Source organism: Myxocyprinus asiaticus, chromosome 28 (assembly GCF_019703515.2).
Source record: "Myxocyprinus asiaticus isolate MX2 ecotype Aquarium Trade chromosome 28, UBuf_Myxa_2, whole genome shotgun sequence".
NCBI classification, from domain to species: Eukaryota; Metazoa; Chordata; class Actinopteri; order Cypriniformes; family Catostomidae; genus Myxocyprinus; species Myxocyprinus asiaticus.
In genome coordinates this window covers 32,193,990-32,216,217 of record NC_059371.1, presented here as the reverse complement: position 1 = coordinate 32,216,217, position 22,228 = coordinate 32,193,990, and the positions used below count along the sequence as shown (strand labels likewise).

At 42.3% G+C, this 22,228-nt stretch overlaps 1 protein-coding gene across 1 annotated transcript in view; it reads right to left on the bottom strand.

Annotated features, from left to right (window-relative positions):
* LOC127419296 (plexin-A1-like) overlaps window positions 1-22,228 on the bottom strand; it is a 304,625-nt gene that overhangs the window by 150,335 nt on the left and 132,062 nt on the right. The window contains exons 5-8 of the mRNA XM_051660595.1: window positions 14,489-14,589; window positions 13,442-13,565; window positions 13,004-13,157; window positions 12,823-12,922 (exon numbers count right to left, since the gene is read on the bottom strand). Of these exons, the coding sequence (XP_051516555.1) occupies window positions 12,823-12,922; window positions 13,004-13,157; window positions 13,442-13,565; window positions 14,489-14,589 (479 nt within the window). The remainder of the gene's footprint in view (window positions 1-12,822; window positions 12,923-13,003; window positions 13,158-13,441; window positions 13,566-14,488; window positions 14,590-22,228) is intronic.

Sequence of the window (22,228 nt, the reverse complement as noted above, 5' to 3'; positions counted from 1 at the left end):
CTCTGATGAAAGTAAATTTTGCATTTCCTTTGGAAATCAGGGTCCCAGAGTCTGGAGGAAGAGAGGAGAGGCACACAATCCACGTTGCTTGAGGTCCAGTGTAAAGTTTCCACAGTCAGTGATGGTTTGGGGTGCCATGTCATCTGCTGGTGTTGGTCCGCTGTGTTTTCTGAGGTCCAAGGTCAACGCAGCCGTATACCAGGAAGTTTTAGAGCACTTCATGCTTCCTGCTGCTGACCAACTTTATGGAGATGCAGATTTCATTTTCCAACAGGACTTGGCACCTGCACACAGTGCCAAAGCAACCAGTATCTGGTTCAAGGACCATGGTATCCCTGTTCTTAATTGGCCAGCAAACTCGCCTGACCTTAACCCCATAGAAAATCTATGGGGTATTGTGAAGAGGAAGATGCGATATGCCAGACCCAACAATGCAGAAGAGCTGAAGGCCACTATCAGAGCAACCTGGGCTCTCATAACACCTGAGCAGTGCCACAGACTGATCGACTCCATGCCACGCCGCATTGCTGCAGTAATTCAGGCAAAAGGAGCCCCAACTAAGTATTGAGTGCTGTACATGCTCATACTTTTCATGTTCATACTTTTCAGTTGGCCAAGATTTCTAAAAATCCTTTCTTTGTATTGGTCTTAAGTAATATTCTAATTTTCTGAGATACTGAATTTGGGATTTTCCTTAGTTGTCAGTTATAATCATCAAAATTAAAAGAAATAAACATTTGAAATATATCAGTCTGTGTGTAATGAATGAATATAATATACAAGTTTCACTTTTTGAATGGAATTAGTGAAATAAATCAACTTTTTGATGATATTCTAATTATATGACCAGCACCTGTGTGTATATATATATATATATATATATATATGTATATATAATTATTATTATTAATATAATTGTATATTATTATTATTATTATTATTATGAAAAGGCATATACAAGGCATATTTTATTAATAGAAACTATAAATGTAAGAGTAATACTTAAAAATGGGCATTTCATTTAGTTTTGACGCACTTCCAGTTTAAGCCCCACCCACACCCGGTTCAATCCGAATACAGATAATAGCTCCGCTGCACACCCCTAATTCTGAATATGATATATTTCAGTTTATGAAAAGTAATGCTTGTGCTACACTACACCATACCATACTACACCATGCCATACCTTACTATTCTAAGCCATACTATATCATACTATGCCATGCTATACTATGATATACTATGGTACATATGTTTATAAAGAGTACACTCAATACATCCAAGGATAGATGTAATCTGTACATTTTATATTTGACGTACAGCGGGGTTGAAAGTCTTTCAGAAGTCCTCTTCTGAAAATGCTTTTATTTTGCATTTGTCTAATTTAAGTTATTTGTTCATTACAAATTATGCTATCAACATAAAGATTTAAGTGAAAAGTTGAATTGAAAAATTAAAATTAATTTCTTCAAGCATGTCCGAAACCTGATGATTCATGTTCTCCCAGCATGATTTGAGAATTTTCCAAAGAGCATCTTGTTTGCTTCAATAGAAGCAAAGAAATTTGACCTTTTGTCGAAAGAAGTTAACATGGTCAATGTCCCAAAATTGCATATTAGATTAGTCATATATATATACAATATATAGTTGTGCTCAAAAGTTTGCATACCCTGGCAGAAACTGTGAAATTTTGGCATTGATTTTGAAAATATGCCCCATCATGCAAAAAAAAAACTGTCTTTTATTTAAGGATAGTGATCATATGAAGCCACTTATTATTACATAGTTGTTTGGCTCCTTTTTAAATCATAATGATAACAGAAATCACCCAAATGGCCCTGATCAAAAGTTTACATACCCTTGAATGATTGGCCTTGTTACAGACACACAAGGTGACACTCACAGTTTCCCACACCTGTGGCTTTTTAAATTGCAATTAGTGTCTGTGTATAAATAGTCAATGAGTTTGTTAGCTCTCACATGGATGTACTGAGCAGGCTAGATACTGAGCCATGGGGAGCAGAAAAGAACTGTCAAAAGACCTGCGTAACAAGGTAATGGAAATTTATAAAGATGGAAAAGGATATAAAAAGATATCCAAAGCCTTGAAAATGCCAGTCAGTGCTGTTCAATCACTTATTAAGAAGTGGAAAATTCGGGGATCTCTTGATACCAAGCCACGGTCAGGTAGACCAAGAAAAATTTCAGCCACAACTGCCAGAAGAATTGTTCGGGATACAAAGAAAAACCCACATGTAACCTCAGGAGAAATACAGGCTGCTCTGAAAAAAGACGGTGTGGTTGTTTCAAGGAGCACAATACGACGATACTTGAACAAAAATGAGCTGCATGGTCGAGTAGCCAGAAAGAAGCCTTTGCTGCGCCAATGCCACAAAAAAGCCCGGTTACAATATGCCCGACAACACCTTGACACGCCTCACAGCTTCTGGCACACTGTAATTTGGAGTGACGTGACCAAAATAGAACTTTATGGTCACAACCATAAGCGCTATGTTTGGAGAGGGGTCAACAAGGCCTGTAGTGAAAAAAATACCATCCCTACTGTGAAGCATGGTGGTGGCTCACTGATGTTTTGGGGGTATGTGAGCTCTGAAGGCACGGGGAATCTTGTGAAAATTGATGGCAAGATGAATGCAGCATGTTATCAGAAAATACTGGCAGACAATTCGCATTCTTCTGCACGAAAGCTGCGCATGGGATGCTCTTGGACTTTCCAGCATGACAATGTCCCTAAGCACAAGGCCAAGTTGACCCTCCAGTGGTTTGCAGAAAAAGGTGAAGGTTCTGGAGTGGCCATCACAGTCTCCTGACCTTAATATCATCGAGCCACTCTGGGGAGATCTCAAACGTGCGGTTCATGCAAGACGACCAAAGACTTTGCATGACCTGGAGGCATTTTGCCAAGACGAATGGGCAGCTATACCACCTGCAAGAATTTGGGGCCTCACAGACAACTATTACAAAAGACTGCACACTGTCATTGATGCTAAAGGGGGCAATACACAGTATTAAGATATAAGGGTATGCAGACTTTTGAACAGGGGTCATTTCATTTTTTTCTTTGTTGCCATGTTTCGTTTTATGATTGTTCCATTCTGATATAACCCACAGTTGAATATGAATTCCATAAGAAGAAAAAAAGAAATGTGTTTTGCCTGCTCACTCATGTTTTCTTTAAAAATGGTACATATATTACCAATTCTTCAAGGTTTGCAAACTTCTGAGCACAACTGTACATACAAATATTTCCTGTTCATTTTACAGGATAAGGTTTCTTTGTTTTGAATTTTTGTTTATTTACATGTTTAAATTCGATTTTGAATCCCAGATTTTCAATATGGACTTTTGAACCCCACTGTCCCCAACAATGAAAATTAAGAAGCACACAAGACAGGAAACCAGCTTAACAGACGTCACTACTGCATGGTGCCAACCCTTAGGCCACACACACATATGCACTCACAGATGAGACTGTCTTTTCAAGTGTGTGTCCTGTGCCACACACATGGGCTCCTTTCATATTAAAATGCCCGAGCTTCTGCTAACCTTTCAGCCTCGCGAGTACTTTATCAGTGCAACAAAAGCCACCATCATGCCGCCTTTTTCCATTTTTTCGCCTCCTCATTCACAGCGCTCCTCTTGTTAAAAATGCATAGGGCCCCTCGCATGCTCAATTAAGCCGTCCCCTCCCCCTGTCTCATGCTAAACTCTAATATTGTTACGCTGCATGTGAATAGCTAGCAGGGTGATTTGCAGTGCCAAGCAGACACCTCTCTCCTCTGCGAGCGCACACACACTTTTGTTTCTCTATCATGGTAGGGACTTTCCATTGACTTCTATTGTTTTGATATTAAGCTAAACATATGTTCTATCCCCTAAGCCTCGCAAAAATCTTTTTCCGTTTTTAGGTCAGTAATTTTTTGTATGTTTATTAGGCTGCTTTCATGTGGTCCCCAAAATGTACACAAAACCTGGCCCACCTATATACACACACTTTTACCATTTAGATTGAAAATTTAGATTAAAGCTTAGTATGTACACATACTCTAACAGTCCCAGTGATCACAAGGGCTAAATACAAGTGTTTCAGTCACACAAACAAAGCAAAGTGTGGCAGTACACATGGAGCACCAGGTGAGCACTTCACCATGTCCACCTTTGGCTGAAGTGGCTGTGTTGGTAATGGGATGCACAGTCCTATGCTAATGTAAAGCACGCTGAGGTACAGAAGAGCACACAGCTTGACTTAATGAACAAGAGCGCTGGCAGACAAGAGACACTAGAGCAGAGAACATCTGGAGACACTCTCTCGCTTGGAGTCCAACCTGTTGTCCATCCAAAGAGGGGCAGGGACAAAAGAAGGGGCGAGGAGATGAATGTGGACAGAGATAACAAGAGCCATGAGAGAGAGAGAGAGAGAGAGAGAGAGAGACTGAGAGACTGAAAATAAGGTCAACAGAATAACAGGGTACTCTTGGTAGAGCAATCAGGTCGGTTTTCAAAGATAGCCAATGGCGTGATGCAATTTTTTCCTATTATTTCTATTCCAAAATACATTCAATGTAGTGAATACTTAAATCCCAAAAGTCTTCTAAAGTCCGAAAAAATAAATACAAATAATGGATATTGGAGAAGTGGACTGGAGGGAAGAGCATGGGCATTGGTATTTTTGAACTTCAAACTTTGAAACTAGCTTGTGACATTATCAATAAAATCAGTTTTATATTTTTGGAGGGTATAAAGTATATATATATTTAAAATAGATATCTAGGTGGTGTAATTGTCCTAAGGTCGTAATGAAGAAAAAAGTCTCAAAAAGTCTGAAGGCAAGTTTTGTTCAGGTTGTCAAATGGTAGAACTCTTGTGATGCAAAAGATAAAAAATTAAAAAAAAAACTAAGAAAAGTATTAATTATTATTAAATACAAATCTAAGCATATAGCATATATGTATAGCATATATAGTTTTTCACATTTTAGAATAGTCATCAAAACTATGGAATAACAGATATGGAACTATGGGAATTTATGTTGTGACTAATCTATCTAAACTATGTTCTTTTTTTAGCATCTTCAAAGTAGCCACCCTTTATCTAGAATTTGCAGAAATGTACTCATGGCATTTTTTCAGCCAACTTCATGAGGTATCACACTATGATGCTTTTAGACAGTATTGAAGGAGTTTCCATCATCTATGCAGGGCAGTTATTGGCTACTTTTCTTTATTATTCTCTCCAAATCATCCATTTCAAAAACTTATTTTTTTAAATAAAATGTTAGTTCTGTAATGAAATCAGTTATTATGTTGGCACAATTATATATTTGTCTTCAAAACTAATTTCAAACATTTAGGCATACAACTGCAAAATGATCAGTTTCTCTGGATTTACTACTTATAGGTACGTGTTTGAGTAAAATGAACATTTTTGTTCTATTTTATAAAGTACAGACAACATTCTCCCAAATTCCAAATAGAAATATTGTCAGTTAGAGCATTTATTTGCAGAAAATGACAACATGTCAAAATAACAAAAAAGATGCAATGTTTTCAGACCTCGAATAATGCAAAGAAAACAAGTTCATATTAATTTTTAAACAACACAATACCACCAAATTTCACAGTGGGTGCAAGACACTGTGACTTGAACGCCTCTCCAGGTCTCCTTCTAACCATTAGATGACCAGGTGGATGATCGGTGATTAACTGGGGGTGCATCTGCAAGGCTGGAATCGGTCAGATTCGTCTTTGTGAAGGACGCATGAATCAAGCCACATACAAGGTTATCCTGGAAGAAAACGTCTTGGTTACTGATGTAACCTATGTTCCCTGATGGAGGGAACGAGACGTTGTGTCGATGTAGTGACACTAGGGGTTCAATTTTGAGAGCCCCAATCACCTTTGCTTAAAATAAAAAAAGGCCAATGAAAATTGGCAAGTGGAATTTGCATGCCACTCTCCGCCCCGGACATACAGGTATAAAAGGAGATGGCATGCATCACTCATTCAGATTTAAGCTGAGGAGCCGATAGAGAGTCCCAGCCATGTCAGCGGCCGGTTCAGCACCACAGCAGGAGGGACACAACGTTTTGTTCCCTCCATCAGGGAACAGAGGTTACATCAGTAACCAAGACATTCCCTGTCTGTCACTCACTTGACGTTGTGTCAATGTAGTGTCACTAGGGTTTCCTATAGGAAACACCGCAGGCACTGAACCGTGTCACGAGGCACGGAAGAGTGGACATGGGCAAGCTGCTGCGTGCCTCGCAGCGAGTGCTCAACCACGTCGTGACCTTACAGCGAGTTAGGCAAGGCGTCTCCCTAATCCCGTTAAGGGGAGAGGAGGCACTTACCCAAGTAGGCTACTGGCGGTGCCTTTCTTAATTTGTTGTTAAGCAATCTCCCGCCGAGCACTTTCTAGAATAACGCTGGGAAGTGCTCTTCACTCTCCAGGAAGGAGAGCACTACGGAGACCACATCCTACCGGAGGGAGGTCAACATGTGGAGCATACCTCACATGGAATTACCAACGGGGAAGTACACATGTGGAATGATACCACAGGAGGACCCTATCTACAGAGAGGGTATGCAGTATAGTGGCCGAGACAGAGAAAGCTCTGACGAGGGGAAACACAGGTTTCACCTAAGGGGGAAACCGAACAGAGGAAACTCATCATACGGGATTACCAAGGGGGAATCACCATGCATGGAGCACTGAGCCCGAGCACACGGGCTCACCTGAAAAGGGGAATACCACGAGTACTGGGCCTGGTGGCGTTACTCATCCGCCGAGTTCGTCACCAAACAGTGCTAAGGAATTAAAGAGGCGTCCAGAGTTCACTGGTACAGGGAACTGTTGTGGACAAAAAAGCACACATTATCACCTTTAAAAAAATGGGAAAAGCCCAATGCAAGCGGTACACCCAACCGGCCGCTCAGTCTACTTGCTGTTACCGCGTAACACTCGGGTTGAAACCGGGTCTATGCGTAGGTTATAAAGCCTCGCAAAGGTATTTGGTGTAGCCCAACCCGCAGCTCTGCATGTGTCTGCTAGAGAGGTCCCCCTTGCCAGTGCCCAGGAGGACGCAACACCTCTAGTGGAGTGAGCCCGGACTCCCAAGGGGCACAGCAAGTCCTGAGATTGGCATGCAAGGAAAATGGCATCCACAATCCAATGGGCTAATCTCTGCTTGGAGACAGCTTTCCTCTTCTGATGTCCTCCAAAACAGACAAAGAGCTGCTCCGAGCATCTAAAGCTCTACGTGTGGTACAGATAGATGCGCAGGGCATGAACTGGACACAGCAACGACAAGGCCGGTTCTTCCTCCTCTGAAGGGAGTGCTTGCAGGTTCACCACCTGGTCCTGAAAAGGAGTAGTGGGAACCTTGGGCACGAAACCGGGCCGGGGTCTCAAGATCACGTGAGAGTGTGCCGGCCCGAAATCCAGGCATTCGCTGGTAACAGAGAGCGCCTGCAGGTCCCCCACCCTCTTGATGGAAGTGAGTGCCACCAGGAGGGCTGTCTTCAGGGACAGAGTGCTGAGCTCGGCCTGCTCCAGGGGCTCAAAGGGGCTTTCTGTAGGGTTGTAGGGTACCACGCTTGATCCCCTCTTGGGATCTCTCTGGCAGGTAGGACCACAGAGAGATCTCAAGAGGGGATCAAACGCGGTCTAGGAGGATTCAACCTCCTCGCGCCTTAGAGGAACCTGTTCAGGTCACGCTGTCGTGAGGGTCTCCCATCCAGTGTATCGTGGTGAGCTGCTATGGCAGCCACGTACACTTTCAGGTTAGAGGGAGACAGCCATCTCTCCAGCCCTTACTGAAGAAAAGACAGCACAGGCCCGACAGCGCATCTCTGTGGGTCTTCCCCACGGGAAGAACACCAGTTAGCGAAAAGACACACTTCAAGGCATACAGCTGCCTCCTAGAGGGGGCCCTGGCCTGAGTGATCGTGTCTACCACCACTGGCGGAAGACCTGCTTGGTCCCGGTTGGGCCAGTACGGCGCAACGAACAAGACTTGCTGCTCATCCTCCCTGACTTTGCACAGAGTCTGTGCAATGAGGCACACAGGAGTAAACCCATACTTGCATAGCCCCGAGGCCAGCTGTGCACCAAGGCATCCGTGCTGAGGGGGGCCTCGGACAGAGAGTACCACAGGGGGCAGTGAGAGGAGTCTTAGGAGGCGAACAGGTCTACCTGTGCCTCCCCGAATCTCTCCCAAATCAGCTGAAGTGGAGTCTCCACTCCCCGCGGAGCATTACCTGCCATGAGAGTGCATCCGCTGCATGGTTGAGAACGCCTGGAAGGTGAGTGGCTCGCAGAGACTTCGAGGTCTGCTGACTCCAAAAGAGGAGGCGGTGGGCGAGTTGCGACATGCGACATGAGCATACGCCACCTTGGCGATTTATGTATGCCACGGTCGCTGTGTTGTCGGTTCGGACCAACACATACTTGCCCTGAATCAATGGCCGGAGCCTCCTCAGGGCAAGAAATACCGCCAGCAACTCCAAGCAGTTGATGTGCCATTGGAGTTGGGGCCCCGTCCAGAGCCCCAACACTGCCTGCCCATTGCACATGGCGCCCCAGCCCGAGTTTGAGGCATCCGTCATGACCACGACGCGCCTTGAGACCTGCTCTAGGGGAACACCTGCCCATAGAAATGCAAGGTCCGACCAAGGGCTGAAAGTCTGACAGCACTGTGGCGTGATGGTCACACACTGAGTGCCGTGGGGCCATGCCCACCTCGGGACTTGAGTCTGTAGCCAGTGCTGAAGTGGTCTCATATGCATCAACCCGAGGGAGAGAACTGCCGCCGAGGATGCCATATGCCCCAGGAGCCTCTGAAATTGTTTCACTGGTGCCGCTACCTTCTGCCTGAAGGCCTTCAGGCAGGTCAGCAATGACTGAGCACGTTCGGTCGTAAGACATGCCCTGAGAGTGACCAAGTCCAACTCCATACCGAGAAAAGAGATGCTCTGCACAGGGGAGAGCTTGCTCTTCTCCCAGTTGACCTGAAGCCCGAGTCAGTCGAAGTGCTGAAGCACAAGGTCCCTGTGCATACACAATAGATCTCATGAGTGAGCTAGGATTAGCCAGTCATCGAGATAATTGAGAATGTGTATGCCCTTCTCCCTCAGCAGTGCCAGGGCAGCCTCTGTGACCTTGGTAAAGATGCGAGGAGACAGGGACAGACTGAAGGGGAGGACCTTGTACTGGTATGCTCGTCCCTTGAAGGCAAACCGAAGAAAGGGTCTGTGTCGAGGAGGGATCGACACGTGAAAACACGCATCCTTCAGGTCGATGGCCGCAAACAAATCCTGATGTCGTACTGACGCCAGGATGTGTTTCTGCGTTAACATCCTGAACAGAAGCCTGTGTAAGGCCTTGTTCAGGGCATGCCCCCTCTTGGGCATGATAAAATAAGGGCTGAAGAAGCCCTTGCGCAACTCGGCTATGGGGACGGGCTCTATTGCTCCCTTCGCCAGGAGGGTGGCAACCTCCGCCCGGAGGACTCGTAGTGGAGAGGATGCCACTGAACCGGGGCGGGCTTCTAGCGAACTGGATCACATAGTTGAGGTGAACTGTACTTACGAGCCACCGCGAGGGGCTGGAGAGTGCTAACCAGGCCTCCAGCCTCCGCGACAGTGGCACCAGGGGGACGACTGGACTTACCGTGCCCGGGCAGGGTGATTCGCAGCAAGGCAGAGCAGGCGCCCCAACTGGAAGACAGCCCAGGGGGGACATGCTGCTCCATAAGCCCGCAATGGTGGCCGGTGACTGGGGTGGGCAAGCGGCCCCAGAGACCAGCACACTTACCTGTTCACCGGCTGTCTCTCGACGGAGAATGAGGGAACACGAGGTACTAGCGTTTGCCTGATTGACCGGAAAGACTTCCAGCGCCTGGCCGTTGCGAGTGTGCTGGCCCAGGGAATGAGGAAACTGCTCTTTTATTGACCATGTGGGTGCCGAGGCCCAGAGGGCACTCGGCGATGTAATACCATGCGCTGGCCCCGGGGTGATGGTGGGGCTGGAGAGATGCCCCGGTCCAGACCGGTCAGGAGAAGTTGCCTCATCCCTGGGTGGCCCATGTCAGGACTGCCTCGAAGCCGACTTCCCATGGGAGGATCTTTTTCTCTGAGGCCGGCGTGCAGGCTCCGATGGTACAGGAGCCGGGGCCGGCACCGCAGGGGAACGGCTTTGGCGAGAAGCAGACAGGGTGCGGGACCTCGGTGGCCTGAAGGCGGCCGGGTTGTGCCGCGGCAGGATACAGTCGCCTCAGTCTGCTTCTTCACCGTCGAGAACTGATGGGCAAAATCCTCGACGGTGTCGCCAAAAAGCCCCCCTTGGGAGATGGGCATAACAAGAAAGCGGACTTTCTCGGCATCATGCATCTCTGCAAGGTTGAGCCACAGGTCAACATCGTCTGGCCCAGACTGGCGCCCCAGACACTTGAGGCAGATTTCATGGGTATCCGGAGGGGAGAGATAACGGCCACATCCAGTAGCGCAAACGTGGAAGGACATCTTTAAAAAGACGCTAAGGGTTTGCGCAAGCTCTTTTAGAGAAAATATACTCTTTTGAATATACTCATTTAGCACCCGCAGACTCAGGCTGCCGAAGTGCCCAGGGGAAGCACAACACTCGACTGTGCGAGGGTGACCGCTGATATGTGCCATAAAAAATCCAGCAGCATAGCAAGAGGTGAGAGGACAAATACACAAGCATTCGGCTCCGAAGAAAAAATCTGAATAAGAGATGCACGCCATCTCCTTTTATACTCATATGTTCGGGGCGGAGAGTGGCATGCAAATTCCACTCCCCAATTTTCATTGGCTTTTTCTATTTTAAGCAAAGGTGATTAGGGCTCTCAAGATCGAACCCCTAGTGTCAGTACATCAACACAACGTCGAGTGAGTGACAGACAGGGAACTTGCTTCCTTCTGCTCTGACAATGTTCCCCAACTCTGAGGATTGGTTTTTCCAGCAGGACAATGCTCCATGCCACACAGCCAGGTCAATCAAGGTGTGGATGGAGGACCACCGGATCAAGACCCTGTCATGGCCAGCCCAATCTCCAGATCTGAACCCTATTGAAACCTCTGGAATATGATCAAGAGGAAGAAGGATGGCCACAAGCCATCAAACAAAGCCGAGCTGCTTGAATTTTTGCGCCAGGAGTGGCATTAAGTCACTCAACAGTGATGTGAAAGACTGGTACAGAACATGCCAAGACACATGAAAGCTGTGGTTGAAAATCAGGGTTGTTCCACCAAATATTGATTTCTAAACTCTTCCTAAGTTAAAAATTTTACATTGTGTTGTTTAAAAATGACTTGCAAAATTGTTTTCTTTGCATTAGCCTATTCGAGGTCTGAAAACACTGCATCTTTTTTGTTATTCTGACCAGTTGTCCTTTTCTGCAAACAAATGCTCTAAATGACAGTATTTTTATTTGGAATTTGGGAGAAATTTTGTCAGTACTTTTTAGAATAAAACAAAAATGTTCATTTTACTCAAACATATACCTATAAATAGTAAATTTTTGCAGTGGTCTCTTATTTTTTTTCCAGAGCTGTATATATATATATATACTGTTTCATTTCAATGTATGACAGTGGCAAGTCTACTATTTTATATCAAAAATGTATATCTTATATTTTTAATAAATAAAATATCCTCAAACAGTTTAAACTTTTCAAAGTTTTCAAAGGTCAGTAAGGTCATTATTAAATATAAATTAAATACATATTAAAAACAATTGATTAGTTGACTTATTTACTGTATGACAAGGCAAAGTTTGTTCAGGTCGTCAAATTGGTATAACTCCAAGAAAAAAAAACTTGATTCAAAAATGAAAATAACTAAAAAAAAAAAAAAAAAAGCTAAAGTAAAAAACTAAAGTAAAAATGTTGGACGGACCTACTCATTCTTTAATATCACTATTTTCCACATTTTAGAATTATAGCATAATTGTAGTACCTTTATATTACTATTTATATAAATTAAACAAAAAATATGCAGGGAAGCATTTTAGTTTTAAAATATTATTAATATTTACCTCATTAGACTGTATTTAAATGTCAGTAAGGTCAGTATTAAATATAAAATATAAAATTTATTTTGTGAATGACAAGGCATTTTTGTAATAAAAAAAGAAGTAAAATAAAAAGGTTGGCAAACCTATTCATTCTTTAATATTGAATGATATTCATTGATACGTTATAAAAATACAAATGGAAGTATGCAGATTACCTTGTCTGCAAAATGTTAGCTTCTTCAGAATAGTCACTTGTCTAGATTACATCTTTGCACATTTACATTTATAAGAACTCTGCATTTGCATTTTAAACTGTTTTTTAACACTATATTTCCTTTTCATTATCCCAGCCATCCTCAGAGTTAAACACAGGAATATGCAGGAGACAGATAGAGAGAGTGAGTGAGTGATGTAAGAACTGCCGGAAAATAACTCATGAGCAGTTAAACTGTATGGCTGAAGTCAGAGATGCTCAGAGTCATTAATGAAGTGACATTAACAGCCTGATCTCATCTCTGATCTCAGCGAAGAACTGTTAACGGCACACAAAAATAACATCACTCTCTCGCAAAGCAGTAAACATACACACATGTACACACACAACCACACATGTACACACAAACACACACACAGTGCTGTCCAATGTAAATAAACTCCAAGTTGTCAGAGTTGGAAAGAAAGAGAAATGTAGAGATATAGGAGAAAGAGTTGAGAGTTATATGGCAGCAGCTGGTTTTCTCTAGTGAGACAAGAACTTGTTGACTTACGACTGATGGACACTGCAGTTGTAGAAGACAAAATCCACGCTGGCAAACTTCTTCCCTGTCTCCTTGGATTTCAGATAGAGATTCACCACTCGCTTGTCACCTGCCAGCAGACATACAGTGAGCTTCGGCAGCCTCTAACAAGCAGGAGAAGTGTTTGAAAGTATATGTGTGAGTGTCTCACCCTGGTTGCGAGTCATGGGAGCGATCTCCCGGGCGGAGGGGGACAGACAGTAGATGTGTCCCCCCATGATGTGTCCCTCTGTCTCAGTGTAGTCTTCAAATGAGCAGTTAACACCCGCCACCAGACTGGGGATATTCTGAGCTTGAAGAACCAGCTGTGGGACAGCACAAAGACCGAATGAGAGACAATGTCAGAAAGAAAAACAGAGACATGGGAAAAAGGTAAAGACAGAGAAAATAACAGAGAGAGAGAGAGAGAGAGAAAGACAGAGAAAGACAGACATGGCAATTAAAAAATGACAGATAGACAGAAAGACTCAGAGGTCACGAAAGAGGTCAGAAAACAGAGACCTATCAAACACTTTTAACAGCATGAAGGTGCAAATACTGTGATAATATTTCACTTACTGTACAAAAACACACACTCATATAGTCATACCTGAACTTCAGACATGGTGACTGAAATATTGTTGGGCTGGACCGTCAGACTGACACACTGCTCTAGTTTGGAAGCAAAGCGCTGAGGCTCATCAGCTCTCTCACAGCGGTCCTTACGAGAACAACTGAACACACACACAGAAATATCAATCAGTAGGAGCAATGGGACTATTAAAACCAACAACATAGCTCAAAGCACAGTTTATCTGTAGGTTGAACTTGAGGTCTTCTACCCTACCTGAGCCCGCCGGGACCCAACAAACCGTATAACTTTGGGTTTGTGTTGGGTACGGGTTTGTAGTTAATGAAAACATACATTATTATTATTATTATCATTATTATTAAAAACTACTTTTACTATTACTATATATAGTAATAACTACGAGTTAGGAGCTGTTCACTCTGAACGTGTTTTAGCATGCGTCTGTGCCTTTTTTCAGACACATGCTAAAACACGTTCAGTGTGAACAGCTTCTTTTTTTCTGTGAACATGTTGGCTGGACTAGATTTATTTAGTGCAGGTCTAACAAAGAAGAAGTTCAGGTTGCAAAGAGGACTTCATGTGACTGTTGCACATGATTCCATACTGTTTTTCAGTATAGTTTTAGTTTTGGCGCATTATAAACAGTATACCAATGTTTTTTTCCAAAACAAATTTAGTATAGAGAGTGAGCGATTTCATTTGACAGTACCAGTCGAGTTGGTCACATGGTCAGAGGCATGGGTTCAGGCATTTGAAAAAGAAATTGTCTCCAAGTGTGAGCTAATTTTGACAAACATCCCTCTGGGGACTTTAGGGAACAAAAAAAGAAATTACTAAATAAATAATGAATAAATAAACAAATTGTTTTTTTTTTTTTTTTTTTTTGAAGGAGTGTAAACAAAATAAAAATACTTTCATGTTAATTTTTTATTCTAAAAATGCACAAAAAATTAATTATAATTAGCTTTACATAAAAATAATAGAAGTCTATAGTATGTCTCAATTTAGCAAAGCAAGCATGCGAGTGTATGAGCAGATGTGTGGTCACTATGTGCAGATACTCACACACTGTGTAGGACACACCAGCCGCAGTGTGGATCACCAGATTCCAAACATTCATTACAGGTGCTGTACTGCTCACAGCTTTCCACCGGCACCCTGCTTACCTGCAGACAGATTAGAGAAAGATCTGATGATGAACCTACTTTCAGAGTGCAATGTAATATCTGAGCAATGTGGACAGAGGTTGCTAATTTCACTATCACCAACACAGCTGACGCGATTTTATCCAAAGCGATTTACGGTGCATCCAAGATGAACATTTGATTGGTATGTTAGCATTGCTAGCACCATGTTCTACCAGTTGAGCTACAGGAGTCTAAAGCACAATCAGCATTTCAAATGTCAAGCAGAGAGAACAGCTGTCCGAAATCATAGTGAAATATTGCACACCACCTACACACGTCTGCTTTCATATAGTGTCATTCAGGTATTATGATGACAGCACTTGACTGACATTTAATCAGCTCTCAGGTGACTCAGTGGCTCTGTTCCAAACCTAGACAGCTTTTTTAGATAGCATGGGCAAGCTCCCAACGTTCAAAGCTGTTCCAAACAGGCTAGGCAGAAAAACTGAGTTGTCTTGAAAGATACCTTGTTTTGGCCCAATTATATGTGTCCTTTGCTGATAGGGTGTAACAGGTAAAGGATGGGCAAGGAGGAGGCGGGAACCGGCAGAACAGTCAACATACAACGTGGCCGCGTGGGTCTCTCTCTCTTGAACCGGCGTCTCCAGCTGCCCCTTATCTCGCTCTCCCGCTGATCAGCTGAATCAGCGCCGGCCGTGCTCCATCACGGCCCGGCCATGCACTCCTCCTCATCACACTCCTCTCCCGCCCGATTCAGGCCGGGGCGCCACCGGTCTGACTAACTCACCCCCATCTCTGGCGGGGAGACGCTGCCCTTCCGGCCGTTCTGTCAGCCGGTGGTCCACCCCGTCTCCTGTGAACCTGGGGGAGAGACGAGGGGAGGCGTGGGGAGAGGGAAAGGGCGAACGGAGACACACAGAGAGAGAGAGAGAAAGGAGAGAGAGAGAGAGAAGAACTTGCTCGCCGGGTCCCGGACGCACTGTCGCCCGGTCCTCAACCGCTCCTCCACCCTCTGGAGGATGCCAGCTCGCTCCTCCCCCAGTGGGCGGCAGCGAGTCCTCCGGCCCCTGATGGACGGAACCACTCCTCCCCTTCTCGGCAGACGGCCGTGGTTCCTCCGGCTCTCTGCGGCTGGCAGTGACCCCTCCGTCCCCAGGCAGACAGCCGCGGCTGCAACCCTGGAGGATGGCAGCGGCGAGGACTCTGCGACAGTGCATCCCTCCTGGGTTTCGGCACCACTGGAACAGGTAAAGGATGGGCAAGGAGGAGGTGGGAACCGGCAGAACAGTCAACATAACTGTAATGATATAAATTAACTTAAAATAACATATAACATAAACGGACACAGACATACACAACGCGGCCGTGTGCATCTCTCTCTCTCAAACTGGCGTCTCTGGCTGCCCCTTATCTCGCTCTCCCGCTGATCAGCTGATTCAGTGCCAGCCGTGCTCCATCACAGCCCGGCCACGCCCTCCTCCTCGTCATATGTTGTGACAAAATCAGTGAAAACTTTCATCCAAGATGGTGGATTGCAAACATATATTATTCAGTACTAAAAACTACTGATAGAACATAGTTCCACCAAAGTAATTATTTGTTTGATTCAATTTTTATTTATTGTTTTGTGCTATGTATTTCTGTGCTTTAAAAGTTGTTAGCTTAGCAATATGCTAACATCAGACATGCTAGAATCAATTACAAATTTTATTCAGTACTAAAAAGAACTGATGGAAAATAGCTCCACCCAAGCTAGAGTCGATTACAAATATATATATATATATATATATATATATATATATATATATATATATATATATATATATATATATTTTTTTTTTTTTTTTTTTTTTTTAAATAGTCCCACTCAAAATTTATTTAATTCAGTATTTTTTTTTTTTTTTTTGCTTTACATTTTTGTGCTTTAAAAGCTTAACAACATGCTAATGCTAATGCCAATGTCAGATACGCTAGTGTCAATTAGAAACATATTTTATTCAGTACTAAAATGCACTGATAGAAAGTTCCACCCAATCAAAAATGTATTATTTCATTAAATATTTGTTTGTGCTGTGCATTTTTGTGCTTTAAAAGTTGTAAGCTTATCAACATGCTAACATTAGGCTGTACTGGAATGAGCCATTATTTTAAACTTCTGTGAAATTTACGTGAGGAGTGCTATGGCATGTATAAGTGAAAGTTAACAAAGTGTTAACCGTGAAGACTGTTTCACTTTAGGCCATGTCCACACTAAGACGTTTTCATTTGAAAACGCATTGGTTTTGCTACATTTACCCCTCTCATTGGAACAGCATTTTCCTCCACCAAAAACTTTCAAAAATGCTCTTCATAATGGCATACTTTGGAAAAGGATGTTCAGTTAGAAAACTGAAAACTGAGTTTTTCAATGAAAACAGATAAGGGTGGATGTGGCCGAAGTCACTATTGAGTTTTACTTCAAGTTAGACTGTTGCCTTAGAAGGTAGCTTCCTATGTAGACAGCAGAGAGCAAGGCAGCTCACTAGAATTTGGAACAAAGATTTGTGTTTTTAGGGTAGGGTTGTAGGCCAAGGACAAAAATAGGAAAAAAAAAAAAGAGAGAGAAAAATGGATTGATGAGGATACTGATGCAACACTCTGACACCTCAGATATAGAGTCTTGCGATACTAATTTTTGGGGTCGACCAAGACGGAATGAAAAAGTGCAGTTTTTCTTTGGTGTTGGGAGGGTTTAGTGTCTGTAACATTTCAATTAAGCCGATATTCCAATTGTAGGGGCGACCATTGTGTCCTACCTCTGCTCCTTGTTTTAAAGTCATGGCTAAAGACTATTATACAGCAACCATTCATATGAGAGAGCTCAAGCTCTCATCCCTCTCCATTTAAACAGCTGAAAGAGAAACCATTCATCTCTCTACAAGAGGAGGCGGCGGTGGAGAAGCCAAGGGTGTATTAAATATGAATAACATCTGCAAACGAGGCATTTGGGTCGCAATGAAAAACATCTCAATCAGAGCGCGCGTGAGTGAGTGAGTGAGAGAAAAGGAATACGAGAGGAGGGTTTGTGCAAATGTAATTTTGAGGATAGTGTGTTTTCTTTATTTGACGTGGGGTGAGAACGAACCCAGCGCATGTAATTGTGCCATCTGTGCAATTTGGGCCAAAAATTGGTCATGCTCAAAGGAGGCTGTGATGATCGATGGGTTGTTTTTCCATCCCCAAAACACACACACACAATTCAGAGAGCAAACACACCTTCTCTGCAAACACACACATGCGCCAAATGAATAGGTCATTCTTTTGCCCCCCCCCCCCCCCCCCAAATGACACAGCCTAATTTAGAAAAAGCAAACTTTCTCAACTAGGAGGCCTTTTCTCTTCCTTGAACGCCCCCCTTCCGAGCTCTCCCTGTTCATCTATCTACCATTTGGCCATGCACAAAAGAAGAAATGGCAGATGAAACCATAGATCATGGCCAGGAAGCCAGACAGAGCCTGGAGGGAGACGGTGGATAAAAAAAGAGAGGGAATGAGAGAAAGAAAGAGAGATCATGTGGCCAAAACCATTTGCAGGTGGTCTCTTGGATACACTGTGACAGTACTTGTTGCCCAGAGTCATGTTAAGACCTGCTGCAGAAGCTAAGCTTGGCTAATACAGGTTCAATTTCTCAAAGAACGTAGCCCATATCAGATATAAATTATGTATAGCCATCAGTTGGATGGAAACCCTGTGGGTACATGTCCATTGGTTAATCTGAGCCAGGGCAATAAGGTCACTTCAGGCATTTTCCCTCAAGAGCACCGACATGGTTTCTGTGATAAACAGCATCTCTCTTGCTAAATTACTTGAACGCATGACCTCTCACAAAAAATGTTAATAAAAAACTAATATTTGACCATGATGACCCACTTATTGCTTTCTCAGAGCCGTTTCCTAGTCGTTAATGAGAGAGAGGCAGGTTCAAATCCAGTCTGCTTTGTGTCCCAATCCCATTCCTTCTCTACCTCCTGAGAAATCTCCTGTGGTCTCTCTCTGTCTTGGCAAAACGCTCCAAAAAAGTTAGTTTTATTATATCAGACATACTGCATAAGGCACTGACTGTTACTAAAGTATAACGAATAGTACATCTTATTACCACAATGACATTTATATCCCTCCCACTTCAGCGGAACTGTACATCCCTACTGTTTAAAATGTGCCATATTTGTCACCAACTTAGACACAGATATAATCTACAGCTCATATTTTAAGATACATTTTGGTTACAGACTTATTATGCTATAATTGCTTTAAATTGTAGCTTTTGCTCTGGTTATTTAAAGCAACTGACTGTTAACATCATAAACAAATAATAGAACATAATTAATGTTTGGTGTTTCAAGCGCTCAATTTTCCTTTCTTTTCCTTCCCTTTATTTTACCTCCAATAAATGTCTGTCAAATGTTAAAGGAATAGTTCAGCCAAAAATGGAAATTCTGTCTTCATTTACTCACCTTCATGTTTTTTCAAAACCTATTTGACTTACTTTTGTATATGCAACGCAAAGGGAGATTAGGTAAACTGTTAGGGACTGACAGCGTTTGTCACCATTCACTATAATTTTTTTCCAGACAATGAAAGTGAAAGGTGACTGAGGCTGTCATTCTTCCTAACATCTCGTGTTCCATTTAAGTAATACCGGTTTGGAACAACATAAATGATGACAGAATTTCCATTTTAGGCTGAACTATCCTTTTAATTATAACTCGGAATTCCACCCATGTGCCTTTAGCTCGCAGGGCGAATATGCAAGGAGAAGAAATGGCCTTCACGGTGCAGAGAAAGACGATTGTTATTGAGCACAAACACTCTGCTACATGTTAGTACAGTCTCCAGCTACTAGCTCAATAAACCTCCGGCTTTATCAATACCAGCACACATTCAAGGATTTTGAGTGTGTGGTTTTTATGCAAGCCCTATGGATATCACCATGGCAACATCTGGGATCTGGAATGGCTCACTTGGTCACTCTGTCACGTCTGGATGATATCCTTAACAAAAATCAGTGTGAGAAGGGAAAAATGAACAAATTAAGCCTTGAAAAATGATGAAATAGGAAAAAAGTAGCTAACAGAGTAGATAAGCTAGCAAAAGAATGAGATATATGAGTGTGAAAGCCATAAAAGGCCTTGTCCAGTCGTGAGGTGTAAATGTGATTCAACATTGTCTCATGATAACTCATAATAATTTGTAAGAGATGGCGAAATGGTAAGAGATCATACGACTTGGCTCGTGCAAAAAGGTACGACTTTTATTCCCACAGAAACCAACAAATACATTTCAAATCGATACAATACAGGCATTTTTGTACATTTAAAGTTGTCCGAGCAACTCGACAACAATTTTGTTTGTTATTACGACTTTTAATGAGACTAGGTTAGATTTTTAAGTCTTTTTGTGTGTGTGTGTGTGTGTGTGTGTGTGTGCTGTGTGTTCTTTTCCTGCCTGCGTATACACTACCAATAAAATGTTTGGACACACCTACTCATTCTTTATTATTACCATTTTCCACATTTTAGAATAATAGAAAGTCATAAAATCTATTAAATAAAACAAATGAAAGTGTGGTAATTATGTAGTGAAAATGTTGAACAATCAAAACTTAACTTATTTAAGCAATTTACAGCAAAATAAGTTTAAGTACAACAGCACAATTACAAGTGTGATATAAACACAATTTTTATTAGTTTACAGTTTTAAACAGTTTTATAGTGAGAAACAAATTCAGTGTGTCCAAACTTTTGACTGGTAGTATATACAGTACATTTGCCTCTATACTACACACACACATAAACATTGGACTGATTTGAAGAGCTGGCACTTTCTTCTTCCATCTTGTCATGTTGCCTACAGTATATTAAGACGTCCGCCACACAAATCAGATTACAGCCAGCTGATACTTCCTCTCATTCCTCTGATAGAACTGTACAGAAGAACACTGACCTTCATAGAGAGAGAGCGAGAGAGAGAGAGAGAGAGACCCATACAAAGTTTCCTCACTGTACTGTGTTACACAGAGGCCATGAGGTGCAGCTATATGAAGAAACAATGCAAGCACTGTCAATATGATCAAAAGCTTCTGACAGAGGGGGTGCTATGCATGTATAAATACACACACATACCCACTCCCACATATGCTCCCATTGTGGACACACTGTGCATTTCTTATCCTTGATGAAGACAATAGCCACTGTTGAATGCCAAAAGGGTGATTGTCTAAAATACAAATCTAGGTCACATTTCACCTCAAAAACAAATAAATGAAAATTATATTTATTATATATAAAATTATATAAAGAAAAGTAAATCTATTGTTAGGATCAATAAGATTTTTGCATTGGAAGGAACATAACTTTCAAAAGGAAGAAAGCACATCTTCTCTCCAAATTCCTATTATGGTAATGCATCTTATTTCAGTAATTTAAATCAGCATAAAATAAAGGCAATACAACAAATACTATTATTTAAATTAATTTAAATTATATCAAATTTTTTCCCACATTACAATAATGTTTTTTTTTTGTTGTTTTTTGTTTTTTGCCTTACAGTAATGAGAGTTTGGGGTGGGTGGGGGATTAAATGGTCCTAATTTTTCTTTTCATTTTCTTAAGAAAATTTGCTTCATTTTGTTAGAGCAAAATATAATTTCTTATTGCTTTCTTTTGTTTTGGGGTAAAATGGCGATGTAAAAAATAAAAAAAGAAGAATCTCAGAGTACTTTTTGTAAATTTCTACAGTAAACATTCTTAAAACAAGATACATTTACTTAAGAAGCAAAATTACTTGAAATATTTGTTTGTTTATAGATAAATATAACAAAGTTCAGTAAAATTTATGCTTGTAACAATAACAACAAAAAATAAAAAAAATAAAGGGATACAAATATTTTTGAAAGGTTTCGTGACATTCTCCAAACATCATACACAATCTTCAAAAATAAACAACAATGTATCTTCAAACTATATGGGCAATAAGCAAAACTGACAAATCCATTGATTAAAATTTCTCCAAGCCTCAATGTGCCTTAGATAAACCTTGTAAACTGTATCAATGGTGCGGCAGCGAGTGCTGTTTAATTCAAGCTATTACTAAGCGAAGTTTCTTTTCGCTTAGTACGGGACAGCTTTATGTGTTCCTGTGCAGCCCAGAGCGGCACAGAGAGATGCCGGGGCTATCAGCAACTTTTAATTAAGTGTGTGTGAATATGGGAAATGGAAAATTGTTCTGTCAAGCCGATGAAATGGAGTTTTTGATGTTTGAGGCACAACATGAGGCCTCCACCTGCCGTTTCTATTATCCAATGAAGAGATACAAATGGAGAAAGAAATGAAAGGGGGGAGCAGGTTGACGTGAACGATATGCCATGGATCTTACCTTTAGATCTTTGCGAAAATAGGAAAAAAAACAGCAATATCTGAGCACATTAGGGTCCTGGTCTCCACTCTAATGCCATATGATATCACTGTAAGCCCCAGGTACGGAAGCCAACATATTAAAATGTGAGGTGGATCGGAATACCGGATTAGGGTGTGATTGTGTTTACGGAATGTCTTGAATATTTCTGTTTCGGTAGATTCAAAATAAAGGAACAATAACATGAGAGAATGCCGTCGCTTTT